This window comes from Cygnus atratus, chromosome 2 (assembly GCF_013377495.2).
Source record: "Cygnus atratus isolate AKBS03 ecotype Queensland, Australia chromosome 2, CAtr_DNAZoo_HiC_assembly, whole genome shotgun sequence".
Lineage (NCBI taxonomy): Eukaryota > Metazoa > Chordata > Aves > Anseriformes > Anatidae > Cygnus > Cygnus atratus.
Window position 1 is genome coordinate 79,720,639 of NC_066363.1, and position 16,045 is coordinate 79,736,683.

The 16,045-nt window shown below is 41.9% G+C and overlaps 1 protein-coding gene across 4 annotated transcripts in view; it reads right to left on the bottom strand.

Annotated features, from left to right (window-relative positions):
* The window catches only part of PIGN (phosphatidylinositol glycan anchor biosynthesis class N), a 111,179-nt gene that overhangs the window by 65,961 nt on the left and 29,173 nt on the right, over positions 1 to 16,045 (bottom strand). For all 4 annotated transcript variants that reach the window (XM_035552757.2, XM_035552753.2, XM_035552754.2 and 1 more), the window contains exons 6-10: positions 14,136 to 14,260; positions 12,482 to 12,612; positions 6,840 to 6,956; positions 2,173 to 2,213; positions 371 to 430 (exon numbers count right to left, since the gene is read on the bottom strand). In XM_035552757.2, coding sequence (XP_035408650.1) covers positions 371 to 430; positions 2,173 to 2,213; positions 6,840 to 6,956; positions 12,482 to 12,612; positions 14,136 to 14,260 — 474 coding nt within the window. The remainder of the gene's footprint in view (positions 1 to 370; positions 431 to 2,172; positions 2,214 to 6,839; positions 6,957 to 12,481; positions 12,613 to 14,135; positions 14,261 to 16,045) is intronic.

Below are 16,045 nucleotides of genomic sequence, written 5' to 3' on the forward strand. Positions count from 1 at the left end.
TTAGATTGCAAGAACTATCTTGTTCACATATTCAGCTTTCTTGATCAAAATCAAATGTTATTCAAACCATATTGCATTTTTACCATCCCTAAAAAACAAACAAAACCTTTTACGTAGCTCAACAGTGTAAGGTTGCAGGTTATAAAAGGATCGACTGCCTTTCCAAATTAAAGTACTATATAATATATAAAAAGATTAAGTTTATGCTCCAAAGTGAAAATATATGCACATAAAATTAAAACTAAAGCAGTCTCATACCCTCGAGCAATTTCCCAGAACTGTAATCTTTCCCCTTCTATCTCGTCCCCAAAATCTCTTCCTTTAAGACACGCAGATTCCCATAATATGGTAAGACATTTGTACTGCTTACCACAGAATTCAGGGGGAAAGGAACACCAATAAGGGAAGCCATCAGCGGTGCTATATCAGCCTGTGCAAACAGAAACATCCCATTTTAACACAATTCCAGCTTCTAGAACTAATAAGTTCAGTTTAATTTTAACGTATCTACATTTGTAACAGTAAATGGTATAAAACTGTGAAGTTATAACATCACTACTTCATAATATTTCGTTTATTGTTTCTTGTAGTCATCATGAAATGATTAGATTCAAAACGTTGAGACTCCACTACTGATAAAGTTTCAAGACTATATATTTAGTTTAAAAAGCAAAATAAAAAAGGTATTTATTCACAGGAATTCAGTACCTTCTTCACTGCACTCAGAAGCATACCGCTTTATGACAACACACCACAGAAAGCACTCATTTCATATTTACAGTTTTAAGCAATACACCAATTTTTTGCACAATTTTTGCTTTTCAAAATGCTCCTCCTCCCAAGTTTTCACAGTGAGGATTACTCAACTTCTCCCCTTCACAGAGGGGCTCTATATTTTTTCTTGTGTCCACTCAGCCCTTAACCCTCAAGAAGGTCCCTTCTCCTACATCGAGGCTTCTCAGAAAATAAGTTACCATTACCTTCTACTTATGATGATAAACACTGGATTTTCATTAGGTTTATATTTTTCTATAGTATATAACTATACACCAAAATTTTTTATTTCTCCACCATAAATCTGAAGAAACTATGCTGAAATCAAAGGCACTGCTGCAGCCTTATGTTTACTGTGCAGATGCAGACTCCAAAACATTATTTGTTTGTAGTCAGAGAGTATGTAGTATAATATAAGCAGAAATCTAACTCTAATTTCATACTAAGGTTTTGCTGAAAGGAGCTTATCCAAAGCTTTCCCAACTTTAACCTTCCAGTAAAAGTTTCTTTCCATTGTTTTATCATGTTTGGAGTCTTATTCATACACTGGGTTTCATAGGATGGGATAAAGGAAGAATCAAGTTGCCAGTGCACAGATGTACATTATCTCCTTGATTTATAAAAGATTGGCTGATTTAGTATCAAGGGTTAAGTTGTCCTTTTCTTCTTCCTTCACAGTGCAATGCTACATATTTGTCTAAACAGCCAAGTGGCTGGGCCATAGCTACAGACCTTGTTAAAAAAAACAGTTCAATGGTACAGTAAGAATTGGTTTTGATTCATAAGTGATAGCAACTTCTGAAAAAAGTGACAAAAATACAGACATCAAAATAGCTCTGAAAAACAACGCTAAACATAAAGCTGGTTAACTTCAATGCAGCAAAAAGCATGCAGATGTTCACTAGCTTGGGAAGCGTGGCCATCAGACTGTACTTTCTTGTGTTTACCCAGGCACCTTCCATAGGAGTAGGCAATAGCTCAGATCCAAAATACTTTAAGAAGCAGAAAGTTGAAGGAAGGCATCACAAGCTATTTCTAACAGCTTGCAAAAACAAATCCCACTCTGAAAACAGATGCTACTCAAGTTACATTCGGATAACTGACACTGAGCTTGCAAGGAATACCTGACATATTGTACTGCACTCCTTCTAAAAAGGCGTATTATCGCAATTAAAAATGGCGTGAAAATGCATCTTCAGGAAAAGAAGTTGTACCTAGCTGCTGTGTGTTAACATGAAGAAGCTTAGATCACTTATGGTCAGTATGGGGGCAGTTCCTGCACGTTCCATGGAAATGCCAAGTCAGTGTGATGATTCATTCAAGTTCCCTCAATTAGTTTAAATCACACAAAACTCCATTTGAAAGCTTATGAGTTCTTAAATTAGGTATATTTGATACCTGATTGACATCCAGCCTCTTCAGGTTCTCCAGTTTCCACTCTACAAGAAATAACAGAGCACATGAACAAATAGTCTAAACAGATTTGAAAGGGATAATTCAAATGACATTTAATGTCTTGTTGGCATTTTCTGGACAGTGTTGTTACTAAAGAAAATTATAATTTGGCTTTAGGATGCTAGCTCAGGAGAGGTTATGGATGGAACACAACAGGCAGAAACAATAAAATGCATTCATTTCAGTTCACATTTTCTTTTATCCAGCAGGATAAATTGCTGCCTGCAATTGTGACCCAGATCAGTTGAAGAAAGTCCAAGCCCTTTACTGTTTTTCAGCACAGCACAGAAAGTGATGTGTTATCTTCTGTACCAACTAAAAGAATCAAACTCAGGTTCAGGAAGACTGTTTAAATCTCTTCAAGTGCCTTTTTTTTTTTTTTTTAAGGTTAACCAAAGGTTTCTAATGTACCAGTACAGAGTGGTACAAACATACTTCATATGTGCCATATGCAATACTGGCTAAAAGCAAGCTCAAGGGAAAAGTTCAACAATTTAGTAATCAGAACAACTACAATGAAGACAGAGACAGAGACAAACGCCTGAAGCTATGGTGCATCATACAAAAAGCTGGTTGAAAACAGCATTTTCCTGCTCTCCATTAACCTCTAAGGAAATGAAGAGGAAATTTTCTGTTTTCACTGGGGGTAGAGAGCTATTTCAAAACAAAGTTGAGGTGTTTTTTTCATGCCTTCTCCTAGTGTTTAAATTAGCTCACCCAATACCTACAACAATAACATGAGAAAAAAAAAAAGAAAGAAAAACCCACAAACCCTACAATTTTGGTAACTCAAGCTAAAAAAAAATCAGATACACAGGAGAAAAATGGTAGGGGCTGAGAAAGGCTTGCTCGCAGTACTTAAAATGCTGTCAGCTATGTACCTAGAGCAGACCTTGATTACAGCAGTAAAGAATTCAGGGCAACTTATCCTCAACTGGGGAACCCAACCTAATGTTAGCCACAGGGACACAGCCACCTTTCCCAAACGAACACACAAAGCTAAGTGGACCGGTCGCTGCCCTGCTAATGCTATTTGCCCAAACGGCACCACAGAAACAGCACAGATGCAAGCAGGGCTCTGCCCAGCATCTCCGAATTGCAGCTGCCTCACTTACACCACTTCCAGTATAAGCACCTTGTCTACAATCATCCTCTGGGTTTAAACGAATGAAAGTTTAAGGGCAGCAGAAACGGATTTTGTTAAGAGCGCTGGTAAGCCATATTTCAAAGTTCTGGCTCAACCTCATTATTTTTCCAAACAACAATAGGCATTCAAATCCTGGGCTGCATCCTTTTTGTGTCTTTCAATACACCCTGTCAGCACCAGACCCAAACATCCCTATTTTGAGTATTGCATGTACCACGCTTATTTTCAGCAATTAGCTCTTACCACTGCAAGCTTCAGGGACCCGATTGCGAGTTCACTGTTATTTATGTGCTAAGAGCACCCTGAACAGCAGCCATGCATCTTAACAGCAGTAAGAAATAGTTGCAATGAGTTCCCATAGCAACACGGGGGAAGTATTATCAGCATTTATCATGAATCCTGTATTAAACTTGCACCAAAATGAGCAAGTTTGCTTCCTTTTGCTTCCCAGAGCTGGAAGCAGGTTTGTATTTCTAGAGACAGATTCTCACCTATATTTTTATTATATAAAAGCAATGTGTTTTCCCTTTTAAATAACATTTCCCAATCAAAAACGTGGAAAAACAGTCTATACACATACAACGTGTCTAGGGAAGGAAGAAACTGTAGCTCTGCCGGAGAAGCTTCTAGCAAACCTAGAAACTTTTACTTCTCTGCTTCCCTTGTTTATATATTTTCAAGAGGAGAATAATTTGAGCCACATGGCTTGGACCAGGCGCTGTAAGACACTAAATCCAAGTGTTCCCAAAGAACAGGACACACCTACAAACTGGCCAACCTGGGTTGCACTCCTGGGAACGAGACACGGTGGATCTAGATGCTGCCCTAGTTGGTTTTGTGTTTCAAGCTCTCCGCTTAAGTTTCCTGTGCAGCGTTCAGCAGTTTCCAGTTTGTTTGACATTTTCCTTCCCTTGCCCTGCAGCCTGCAGGGCAGTCAGTTGCAAACAGTCCAGGGGAAACCGCAGGGAGGTGCCAGCTGAAGAGAGACTAGCACGAGGCTGCATGGACCAAACCAAGCCTCTCATAAAACCTCACGGAAGTGAAACCTCATGTGCAGCAAAGCAGGCTGAGCTTCCTCTGAAAAAGGGAAGTCTGCGGGTGAAAGCCACCAGCACGCACTTACAGGCTTCTCTGGACAGGCATCTGAAGGCCACCTGGCAGTGTGTGTGCATGCTGAGGAGCCTAGAGAGCAGCTCCATTTTCTCTCTTCCCTGAGGGGCCAAGGCAACAGCCAAACTGGTAACACTACACACTGCCCGCAGGATGGGGCTCTGCCGTCGTGAATCCTTCCGCAAGGATTGCGCGGGCAGCCTTGAGGGAAGGCAACACACAGGTGAATGGACTGATGAGGAGAAGGCTGCCGATCCGGAGCAGGCGTCGTGTCCATCAGAGTACCCAGGGAGCACGCTAATCATCGCATGTCAGATTGGATGGACCGAGTCCTGACTGCCAGCACCGCCTCTGGGGGCACCTACCCTTGATGGCGATGAGAGGAGAGACAATTCACTGAGCTGCCTAGAGCCCACTTGCACTGAACAGAGCTCAGGTAGGCCAGCATTGAAAATACTGTGCTGTTTCCATGAACTTGTAACTCAGAACTGAGGAAGGATTTTGTCAGTAGATGCAAGAACGTGAACGCTGGCACATGCAATCTCAAGTATAAATCTGACACCTGCATACATCAGTAATAAAGCAATCTCTCTTCACCTGCGCGTGGTTTCAGCTTCTTTTCTACGGGGCAGGAAAGGCAAATTCAGAGAACTTTTCAAGAAAATTATTTTAATCATTTTTTCTTGCATATCGCAGTTTTATGAAAACATATGGATTTGTAACTTAATGGAGTAGCTGAACTGTACTGACCTGAGAAAGTGTCAAGTTCCATTTCAACAATTTTTTCTTTTCTTTTATGCTGCATAGCCTACTGGAAGCTGTAATACACTGCCAGAATGTAACATACTACCACAGAGAGCGTATTCACTTTTTAGAAGATAGTTATTACTCAAATAGAGATTACAACTCTCAATATATTCAAAGACACTCAGAACTCAAAGAGAGATTATTCCTGACAATCAAGAACCTGTAACCAGTGCCTAAGCCAAATGGCACCGTGATTTTCAGATGGAAGGCTGCAGAATAAGGTCAGAATGAAGGGCTTTTTTTTTTTTTTAATCAACAAACAAACAAACAAAAAAACCCCACACCACTACAAGGAAAACACGAAGCAGGCACAGCAGGGTGCAGACATATTCCCTGCTTTAAGGAAAATAAACATTTCCTAACTGGTAGCAGCCACCCCCTTTTTCTATTGTGTACCTAGATGTCAGCTCAACAGTCACCTTCTCTGAAGTGTTCTCACACCATTTTCATAATTACTTGAAATCAAATGCTGATGTTTGTACTAAAGCTGCTACGAATCAAAACTGCAACAGCTGTAAAATCATCTATTATGGATAAACAAAGACACTAAGTGTCCTTAAAAGTCTAGCAGATAAGCCACCAGACACCAAAATCTGTTGTTTTCATTTTTTTCCATTGTTTATTGTACAACTAATTTTCAATTTTATCTGACATGCTGTAATTTTATAGCAGGGAATAATGAGCACAACATGTACATGGTCTACGCTGGACAAGTCCTGTTTAATCTGTTACCAAATACCTTCTCAAGAGCAGGGTGGGGTTAAAACCTCATGTCTCAAGTCATTTTTGCCCATTTTCTCTTCTCTAATGCAGCTTGACAAACAATCCAATAAAATATAAAGTCATTTGATCCCAAGAAACACCATGAGAGATTCAAGGCATCTTAAGAAACAGAGCAGGCTACAGAAGTCAAACACATGAAAAAGGAAGAGCTTATGCAGTTAATCACATCTGATTTTCAAATCCCAAGGAAATTTCAATAAACCAGTATTTATAGCTTTGAAATATTTATTTTTTTTTAATAGCAGTGTTTACTTTCCTTAAATAAGTTACAAAGGGGAAAATTAACAGTAAAATAGTCACAGTTTTTCATTGAGAAAGACTGTTTACAGTTCCTCAACAGCCACAAGGACGGATGTGAGATAAGATGCTCTAGGCAAGTTCCCAGGATTCTACTGTGGAGCTAGAAAGAGGTCCTAGGACATGTCAACTTATGTTTCTGTACAAATAACTTTTAACCTCTAGGAGTCTTCTGAAGAAGTAAGTCTCCTCTGGAACTAAATTTTAAGGGTGTTAATAGTCTTATGTATGCAAAGAGAAAGTCCTCAGTTCCATGACTCAAGAAGAAATTACTCTGATATTATCTATCCAGTTTTGCTATATCCCCCATATGTTTGTCCTGTCACCTTTGCTTTCTACACTTTCTCGCACAAAGCAAGTTACATTTACTGCAATGGAACAGAAGTCAGCGAAGCTTAACAGATATAACTGTTGAACACTGCCCTTTCCACTAAAACCTCACACTTAAGTTTTGTATTTTACATACCTTTCAAAAAATTGTCTTCAAAGAACTGGGATGTGACTTTCTGTGGATAATTCACTCCAGCACCCCAAACAATCAGTGGTGTTAAAGTCTCTGAGGGATGACCAGCTCCATGGGAACCTAAAATACACCAAAACAAAAACAATGTAAGCTTTAACATGCATAGCGTAATAAATAAATGTTTACACACACAGTTTTTATTATTGAACGTATGCTAAGATTCTGTTATAGGAACAAAATTCAAGGTTGAATTAAGTTGGGAAACTGGTATCACTTAGGTCAAGCCTATACAAATATAATGTTGTATATGAAAAAAAAAAGAAAGAAAGAAAAGAAGCTTAATACAAAAACTAAAGCAAAAGCGTTCAAAAGCCTTAAGGCACAGAAAGTCACCTGTTCAAATCCTGTTGCATGTGCCTGTTCCTGAGTGCTCCATGGAAACCAGAGCTGGTTGATTTGAGCAGTTAGCTATGTGCCTAGAAATCACACAGAATTGATCTCTGTGGTACTCAAATAAGGATTAAACTTCAATTTCAAAAACAGGAGACAAGATACATAGCATCTGCCATCCTTTCCCAGTGATGCAAGTTCATTTTTAAGGCTTTAAAGCCTGGTAGCACAGTTTAAGAATTGATGAAACAGCAGGTCGTTCTCTGAGAAATTTAATTCCCTCCAGACTAACATATCAGCTGCCCAAAGGAGAAAACTAAAACTGCAACATCTCAACACAGCTGCACTGAAGCAGAAGCCACACAAGCTTGAAAGAAACTTTGGTCATTGGATTCAGTGGGTGAGGTGCAACAGCAGTGACACAATCCAGTCTCAAAAGTAATGAGATGGTTATACAAACTATGCTGGTCAGGGCACACGCTACAAGACTATACGTTTTATTTGTATGTGTGTGTAGACACACAGCCCCTCCATATGTATATTTTAATCATTCAAGAGGATAGAGAAAAATGCATTGCTTCAAGGGCAGATTTTTTAAAAGACAAAAACAATTAGATAGAAATTTGGAAATAGCACTGAGGTTGCCTGTACAATTGCTATGGCAGAACTGAAAAGCCAGCTCTGCTTTCTTTAAATAGCCACACTGGTCTGCAAATAAGATTTCAGACATACAGAAATCCCTTGGAAGGCATTCTCTGGGCTCAAAAGCAGCAAATATTCCTCCTCACGGAATATGGGAAAAGAACAGATGGAGGTCACACTTCCTCCATCCTCCATGCATCAGCTATTTCCTTGTATCACAGAAGGAAAGTACGGTTTTTGGTGAGCTTTCATTTTATCTGAGCCACCAGCTCTATCAGCATTTTAGTGACAGTGTGCCTCCATTAACACCGCAAGACAGATGTAGCTGAGAGAGGCAGCTGTACCCACCCTTCCTATTTTAAGGACCAGGTTTCAGTCGAATCCAAACTTAAACTGAATTATTTCAGCTGGGTCAGTTCCCTGTTTCACCCATCAGCACCCCCGAACAGACACTTTTTTCAAGGGAAAGGGAAGGAGATGGTGCTGCTGGTTTAGGTTTCTGTTCTCCTGTCCAGCATACCACACAGCGGTATGTTTGTTAGGAGGGCAGCAGGAACAAGAGGCCATGAGGGTTGGTGTGGGACTACCTGTGTTAGCAGTCAGGAATCCCCTCTGAGGTCAGCTTAAAGCAAGGTCATGGAGTCAAACTGAGAAAGCAAGTGATTTTTATCAGCCTTTGCTAACAACGGCTGGAAATCCTCACAACCCTCCTAATTATTTATTTAAATCTGGTGCCCATCCCGTTCTGTAAATAGTCACTGAAAGACTGTAGCAGTTGTGGATACTACAAGCTTGAATAAAAATCTACTGAAGTAGCCTTCAGAAGGCTGGCTATGGGCCTCTGCCTCTTCTTTAGGTTTGCTCTTGTATTCACTCAGGTCAGCTTTAAAGTTACTGACACTTCTGGCTGAAGATCAAGCTTTCACTTCTGACAGAAAGGAATGACAGAAAACTGTGGCAGACCAGTAGTTCTCAAAGCCTGAAGTCTTACTCCTGTCACCTTTCATTCCCCCTTCAAATGTTCCAGTACATGAGAACACCTCAGAATATATACAAATATATTTTATTAACAAGACTACCTTCTCTTCCAGACAAACTAACAGCAAAGCTGATCTGTTTTCACCTACTGAAACAAACACATGCACTAACTGGAAAACTAATCCAGGCTAATGCAGATGAAAGACAGGTCTTTGAATACCTTAATATGGCATCCATTTTATATTCACACACACACCTGCTGAAGAGTACACAGGACACTCGGTAGACAGCAAGCTGCTGATGAGCCAGCAGCATGCTCTTGCAGCAAGGAAGGCCAACAGCACCCTGGGCTGCGTTACCAGGGAATAGATCCAAGCAAGGGATTACTCTCCCCCAGTAAGGCCTTCTGAGATAGCCTCTAGGCATTGCATCCAATTTTGGACTTCCCCAGAAGAGGAAAGACATCAACCAACTGGAACGAATCACAGAATGGTTTGTGTTGGAAAGGACCTTAAAGATCACCCAGCTCCAACCCCCTGCCATGGGCAGGGACACCTCCCACCAGACCAGGTTGCCCAAAGCCCCATCCAGCCTGGCCTTGAACACCTCCAGGGATGGGGCATCCACAGCTCCTCTGGGCAGCCTGTGCCAGGGCCTCACCACCGTGTGAGTGAAGAATTTCTTCTGAAAATCTAATCTAAATCTCCTCTCTTTTAGTTTAAAGCTATTTATTCCCTCTTGTCCTGTCACTGACAGAGCGAAGAGTTGTTCTCCATCTTTTTGGTACATCCCCTTTACGTATTGAAAAGCTGCAACGAGGTCACCCCGGAGCCTTCTATTCTTTAGGCTGAACAGCCCCAGCTCTTTCAGCCCTTTCTTCGTAGGAGAGGTGCTCCAGCCCTCTGATCATCTTCATGGCCCTCCTCTAGCGCAATTTCAGTGAAAGGCCACCAAACTGGTCAGAAGAGCACATGCCTTGTGAGGAGAGGCTGAGGTGCTGGGATTTGTTTAACCTGGACAAGAGATTTGTGTGTGCGTATAGTGGGTTTACGTGGCAAGGTTTTGGTAGCTGGGGGCCATAGGGGTGGCTTCTGTGAGAAGGATCTAGAAGCTGCCCCATATTTGGTAAGGGCCCCACTGCTGACCTGAGCTGAGCCAGTAAGTGATGTTGTTTTGCACCTCTGTGAGAGCATATTTAAGACAGGGAAAAAAAACCGCTGCGCCACACAGCAGCTGGGAGAGTGAGAGGACTGGGGAACAGCCTTGCAGGCGCCAAGGTCAGTGAAGAAGGAGGGGGAGAGGTGCTCCAGGGGCCGGAGCAGAAGTCCCCTGCGGCCTGTGGTGAGGACCATGGTGAAGCAGGCTGTCCCCCTGCAGCCCATGGAGTACCATGGTGGAGCAGGGTTCCATGCTGCAGCCCGTGGAGGAGACCACGGTGGAGCAGGTGGACCTGCACCGACGGAGGCTGCGGCCTGTGGAAGACCCCTGCCAGAGCAGATTCCGGGCCGGACCTGTAGCCCGTGGAGAGGAGACCACGCAGGAGCAGGTGACCTGGCAGGAGCTGCTGCCCACCCGTGGGGGATCCAGGTTGGAGCAGTTTGCTCCTGAGGGATGGACCCCGTGGTACGGACCCATAGCTGGAGCAGTTCTTGAAGAGCTGCTGCCTGTGGGCAGCTCACGCCGGATCAGTTCGGCAAGGACTGCATCCCGTGGGAGGGACCCCACAGCACAGGGGACGAGAGTGACCGAGAAGGAGCAGCAGCGAAGAAGCACTATAGACTGACCATAACCCCCATTCCCCTGCGCCGCTCGGGGGGAGGAGGTGGAAGAGGGTGGATGGGGTGGAAGGTGCTTTTGGTTTCTTTCCTTTGTTTCTCACTTCTCTAGCTTGTTAGTGATAAGCAATAAATCTTACTATCTCCCTATGCTGGGTCTGTTTTGCCCGTCACGATAATTACTGTGCGATCTCCTCGTCCTTATCTCAACCCTTGAGCCCTTTTCATCGTATTTTCTCCCCGTTCCTCTTTGAGGAGGCGGAGTGAGAGAGCAGTTGTGGGGGAGCTCAGCCACCCACCTGAGTAAAACCACCACAGTGTGTGTGTGTAGTGTGTTTGTAGCAGGACACACAACAGCAGCCTGCTTGTACCGCAGTGTCAGTGAGTTTGCAAGATGATGGAACCAGGTCTACGCTGTGCTATATGGCAGAAGGATGAGAGACAACAGGCATGAGTTGAAACAGAGGATGTTCAGACTGCAGATAATGGAAGTGTATTCCTCTCCTGCACAAAGACAGCCAAGGAATGGAAAAGGCTGCCCAAAGGGGCTGTGCAGGCTCCATCCTTTGAGGTTTTCAAGGCCTTGCTGGATAAAGCCCAAGCAGCCTCGTCTGATCCCAAAGCTGAGTCTGCTTTGAGTGGGTGGTTGGACCTCCCGAGGTCCCTCTGATCATATATATCATACAATATCTGTCTTTATGTATATATACACACAGACACTTGCATATACATATATTTAAAAAATTATTACTTTAAACAAAAAAATCAAATTTCAATTTTATTTTAAGTGGCAGCCAGCTCAACAATAAATAATATTCAAAGCAGACCATTTTGCAAATGAGCAGATGGCAATTAGGCTGATTTTGAATAGATATGAATACTTTTGTCATCTCTGACAACAGAAAGCTTGAATAGCATCCGCTAGAAAAGTTCAGGATTTCACATGGTATAAGATGCTGAATTTTGGCATGACCACACCTTGATTCAGAAGTGTCACAATTAATAGCTACGAGCACACACAGCATAATAAGACAGACTTATCCCTCCAGTTGGTAGCACGCAAGGACGGCAACGTTCTTAATATTATTGGAGGAAAAAAGAAAGGGGAAAAGATTTGTCTAAAGGAATTGACCTCAGGAAACTCTCCTCATCTGCCCTAAATCTTGTTATATCAGAATTGCCTCCAGTCCTTCAGCAGCTATGGTTGTGCCCTTCACAAGTGCCCTCTGTGAGTACCAGCCTGGCTGGCCACCTGCCTCCCTCTCCTGTCCTCACCGCTGCTCCTCCTACTCTCCAGCACCAGCCTCTTCTAAAAAGATCGCGCAGCACTCCCATCCTTTCTGGTGTACCTAAAAGCACAAGTGGGAAGACAGACCACCCCAGAAAACTTGGTCACCTGCTCCCAGTCTGATTCACCACCTTTCCCAGGCACTCACAGGACCAAAGTGATAACTTTCTGTCCCACCTGGACTTGAACAAGACCACCTTTGCTATTGGCAACCAAATAAGTCTCCTGTTTGGACTCGTTTTCCTCAAAGAGGTACTGATAGAATTGGTATTCAGGGCTTTTTCTTCCCCTTAGCAGCCACTAAGAGAATTGGAGTTGAGCTTTACCTTTTTTTTTGTCAGTTCTGTTTAGATATGCAACTCAGCTGTCACAGGACTGATGAGGGCCCCTGCAGTCCCCATTAACCATTTCCTAATTCACATGGGGTTCATACACAAGCAGTACTTATCAGATCAAAGCAGAAGCTCCAAAGCTTCTAATGGGACAGAGCTCTAATCCCACTCCAGTTATATATCCCACATCCGACTCCCACCCATAAACTCAGCTGACTGTTAACATTTAAAAATGCTCACCCCAATCTGTCATTCCATGGTCAGAAGTTAAGATAAATGCAGTTTTTCCATCATTTCCATAGAAGCTTTCAAGCATTGAAGCAATTTCTTTTACACCCTCATCAACTTTTCTAATATTCTCCTTGTACTCCCTGGAGAAAAAAAAAAACAAGAAGTTATTAGATTCAAGGTAGCTTTTGCGTTTGGTATAAAGCAAGTTATCCACAGTAATTATGCCCAACTTTACTCCTCACAGAACCTCAAGCTAAAAAAAGGCATTCTAGATGTAAAACTCCCTCTCCTCTAAGTCTAATGGGAGATACTAAACTGTCACATTGCAGTTGGAAAGTCCCTTGCACTACAGTCTCAATGGCTTTTTGTTTGTATTGCAAACCTAACCGGTCCTTGATTGTGGACAGCTTATTACCCACAGTAATGAAGCAAATTTACCAGAGAGTGTAATGACAGGACAAGGGGAAATGGTTTTAAACCAGAAAAGGGTAGGCTTAGATTAGATACAAGGAAGAAACGCTTCACTCAGAGTGTGGTGAGGCCCTGGCACAGGCTGCCCAGAGAAGCTGTGGATGCCCCATCCCTGGAGGTGTTCAGGGCCAGGCTGGATGGGGCTTTGGGCAGCCTGGTCTGGTGGGAGGTGTCCCTGCCCATGGCAGGGGGGTGGAACCAGGTGATCCTTAAGGGTCCAACCCAAACCATTCTGTGATTCTAAGAATTAAGAATCATAATTAAGGAATTCCGGAAAATTCAAACATTAAATTAGAAGTTTCAGAAGTTATTTTAAGCTAGTAACTAAGACTTCACAATGCAAGAACTGTTTTGAGACTATTCATAGATCAGCACAGATCCCAGAGTTTGAGTCAGACTCTAAACCTAAAAAATCATGTATTTTTTAGAGACAGTGACCAAGATTAACTATTGGCCAACCGATTTTCTATTTGTTGCTGTTGCTAAAGTCAAGTTGAAAACACCAAAATAGAAAAGAACACGAGACACACAACAAATATAAACTTTGGAATGATGTAGAAAATCAGAACAAGGATTCTGCAAACATCAAGAGAACAGAAAAAATATAAAATCCTATATACAAAACATTTGTCTAAACAAAAGTAAATCTCTCAAATACCCTACTGCAAGGTGAACTGATGATGAATACTGTTAATAATCTAAACTCTTCATTCAAGTGTCCTAGGAAAGGTAAAGGATGGCTGACAAATTTCAGCATCATTATTTCTGAACTTACTTTTTTCTATAGAACCAGCCTTACAAACTGTCAGCCATGCAGAATCCAAAAATCATTTACATTTTACATGTGAAAATGCAAGTCCCTACACATCCTCTAGATCATGTATAAATTAAAGGACCTGCTAAAAATCAGATTTGAGTAGAGAATTGGAACCAAGCATAACACATATAGCAAAAACCAACAACAAACAAACAAAAAACAAACAACAAAAAACTTCTATACAGAAGACCTTAAAACAAGAAACCCCTCAAAATTCAGAGCATAAGTAATCATGGTGACATACATGGCCTATTGTAGAAACCCTCAGGACTGCAAGTCTTGTTTGGGGCTTGATAAAGAGCAAGGTCAAGAAAAAAAGAGTTACTGTATACACTCAACACTAATAAGAAAGATATACTTAACCTCTCCAATTACCTTGAGTTTGGCCGATGAGCATGTCCATTCGTGTCTATGCCTAGCAAATGCAGGAACAGAACCACTTTTTCTTCATTTAGTGCAGAGAACAATGTTTGATTACTTCTTGAAGAATTAAAGAAGCTCTGTATGGAATAAGCCATTAAGATGTTAATCTGAGAAGAACGGACAAAGACGACAGGAAGCCTATTAAAACTAAAATGCAGCTGGTTTTGCATCAAAATACCAGTAGTTATGACGGAAAAATTGCTTCCCAATTTACTTACTTTACTTACTACCATCAATATAGTCAGTCCAAGGTTTCAGCTTATCTAGGACAGGCAACACTTAAGTATTTTTTTTCCTAGTTTCATTAGGGAGACATACCAGATGACTGTTATCAACCCTTCTTTGCCTCCTACATGTACGCAACTACGCACCATTCGTGAGCTCCACTTACAGCTTCATATTTCTATAGATTTTTAAGCTGGGAGCGAAGTTCTCAATACTGCTGCTTTGGAAGCAGATTCTGCAGGACTGAGATACCAAGCTACAACTCATTTGCAGAAACCAAATTAAAACAGAACAAAACAAGACATGCTTTGCAAATACAAGCGCTACAGAACATACATCTGCCTTGCACATGTCCAACTTAAGCATCCCCGAGGCAGATGCTGGGGGGGGATTTTCCCCTGAGATTGTCTGAGTCTTGACATGGCTATTCAGAGTTAGACCATATTACAGCAATGCAAAATGCAGGCAGACAGCTATTTCAGCATGATCTCCCAAGAAACAGAACTGCCCAAGGAAACAAGGTTGGGTAGGATTTCAGGCCAAAGAGCATCCAGAGGACCTTTCAGTAACAGGAACTTAGAGAAAAGTGTCTTTGAATTTCACACAGGAGCCTAGGGAGAATGCTGGTAGACACAACGAACCATTTCTGTCGCCAAAGGGAAAAGCAACCTACCACATACCTGTGATGGCGGTGGAGCTGCTAAAAATTAAAGCTCACACCTTGCGTAAACTTAAGTCATTGTACCAAGAAGTAAACCAAGCTGGCAGCAAGACCACCATGGTAAGCTGCGTGAGGATGCCATGACAGTACTCAATTCCACCCTTTTTCCCCCTGAATATAGCCTAGCCACAGACTGATATTTGCATGCTCCATCTCTTCTCCAAACAAAAAAAGTCTTACCCAAGCCCAGAGATGATTTAAATGAAGGTACAAGGAAAAAAAAGCCATCTGATTGCATTGTTTAGAAAGCAGTATAATTATTTTTATAGATGTTTCCATTTCCCACATGTGTCTGTCCACCTACACATATTTGACCGCAAACTGAAGAAGCCTCCCAGAACACAGCAATAATTTACAGGATACTGTATAGTTCTGTTTTATTTTTAATTAAATATCAGTACAGAAACAGGAAATTACTGGACTTATATCTTAAAACATAGATGAATGTTAGAAGAAAGGTACTTTACATCAAGGCTTAACAAAGCAAAAGAAAACTCTAAGAGGAAAACAAGGCTTTATTTTAGAGAAGTTCCTGTGATGCTCCAAAAATGCCCCGCTCCCCCAGCACCAGCCACCTCTTAACCCTAAGCAGCAGCAGCCAGAACTGCTTGCATAACCTCAGGCTAATTAAGAATATGGCAAAGGGAAGGAGAGTGTAACTTGAGAGACAGCATCTCTTCAAAGAGCAAATGCAAACTTTATCCCATGGAACATTTTTAAAATCGCATGCTCCAAAATGCAAATAGAAAATTCACTGCAAGGAATTATCTTAGGCTGCTAAACCTGACAAGCTGATAAACAGGAGACTAAATAGTTGGGGAAAAAACAAATAACCTTGCTCAAGTGGTTGCTGTACTGCGTGCCCAACACTATCCTCATAGCCTTCTAAATGCCTCCTGGTTTTAGTACCCATTCA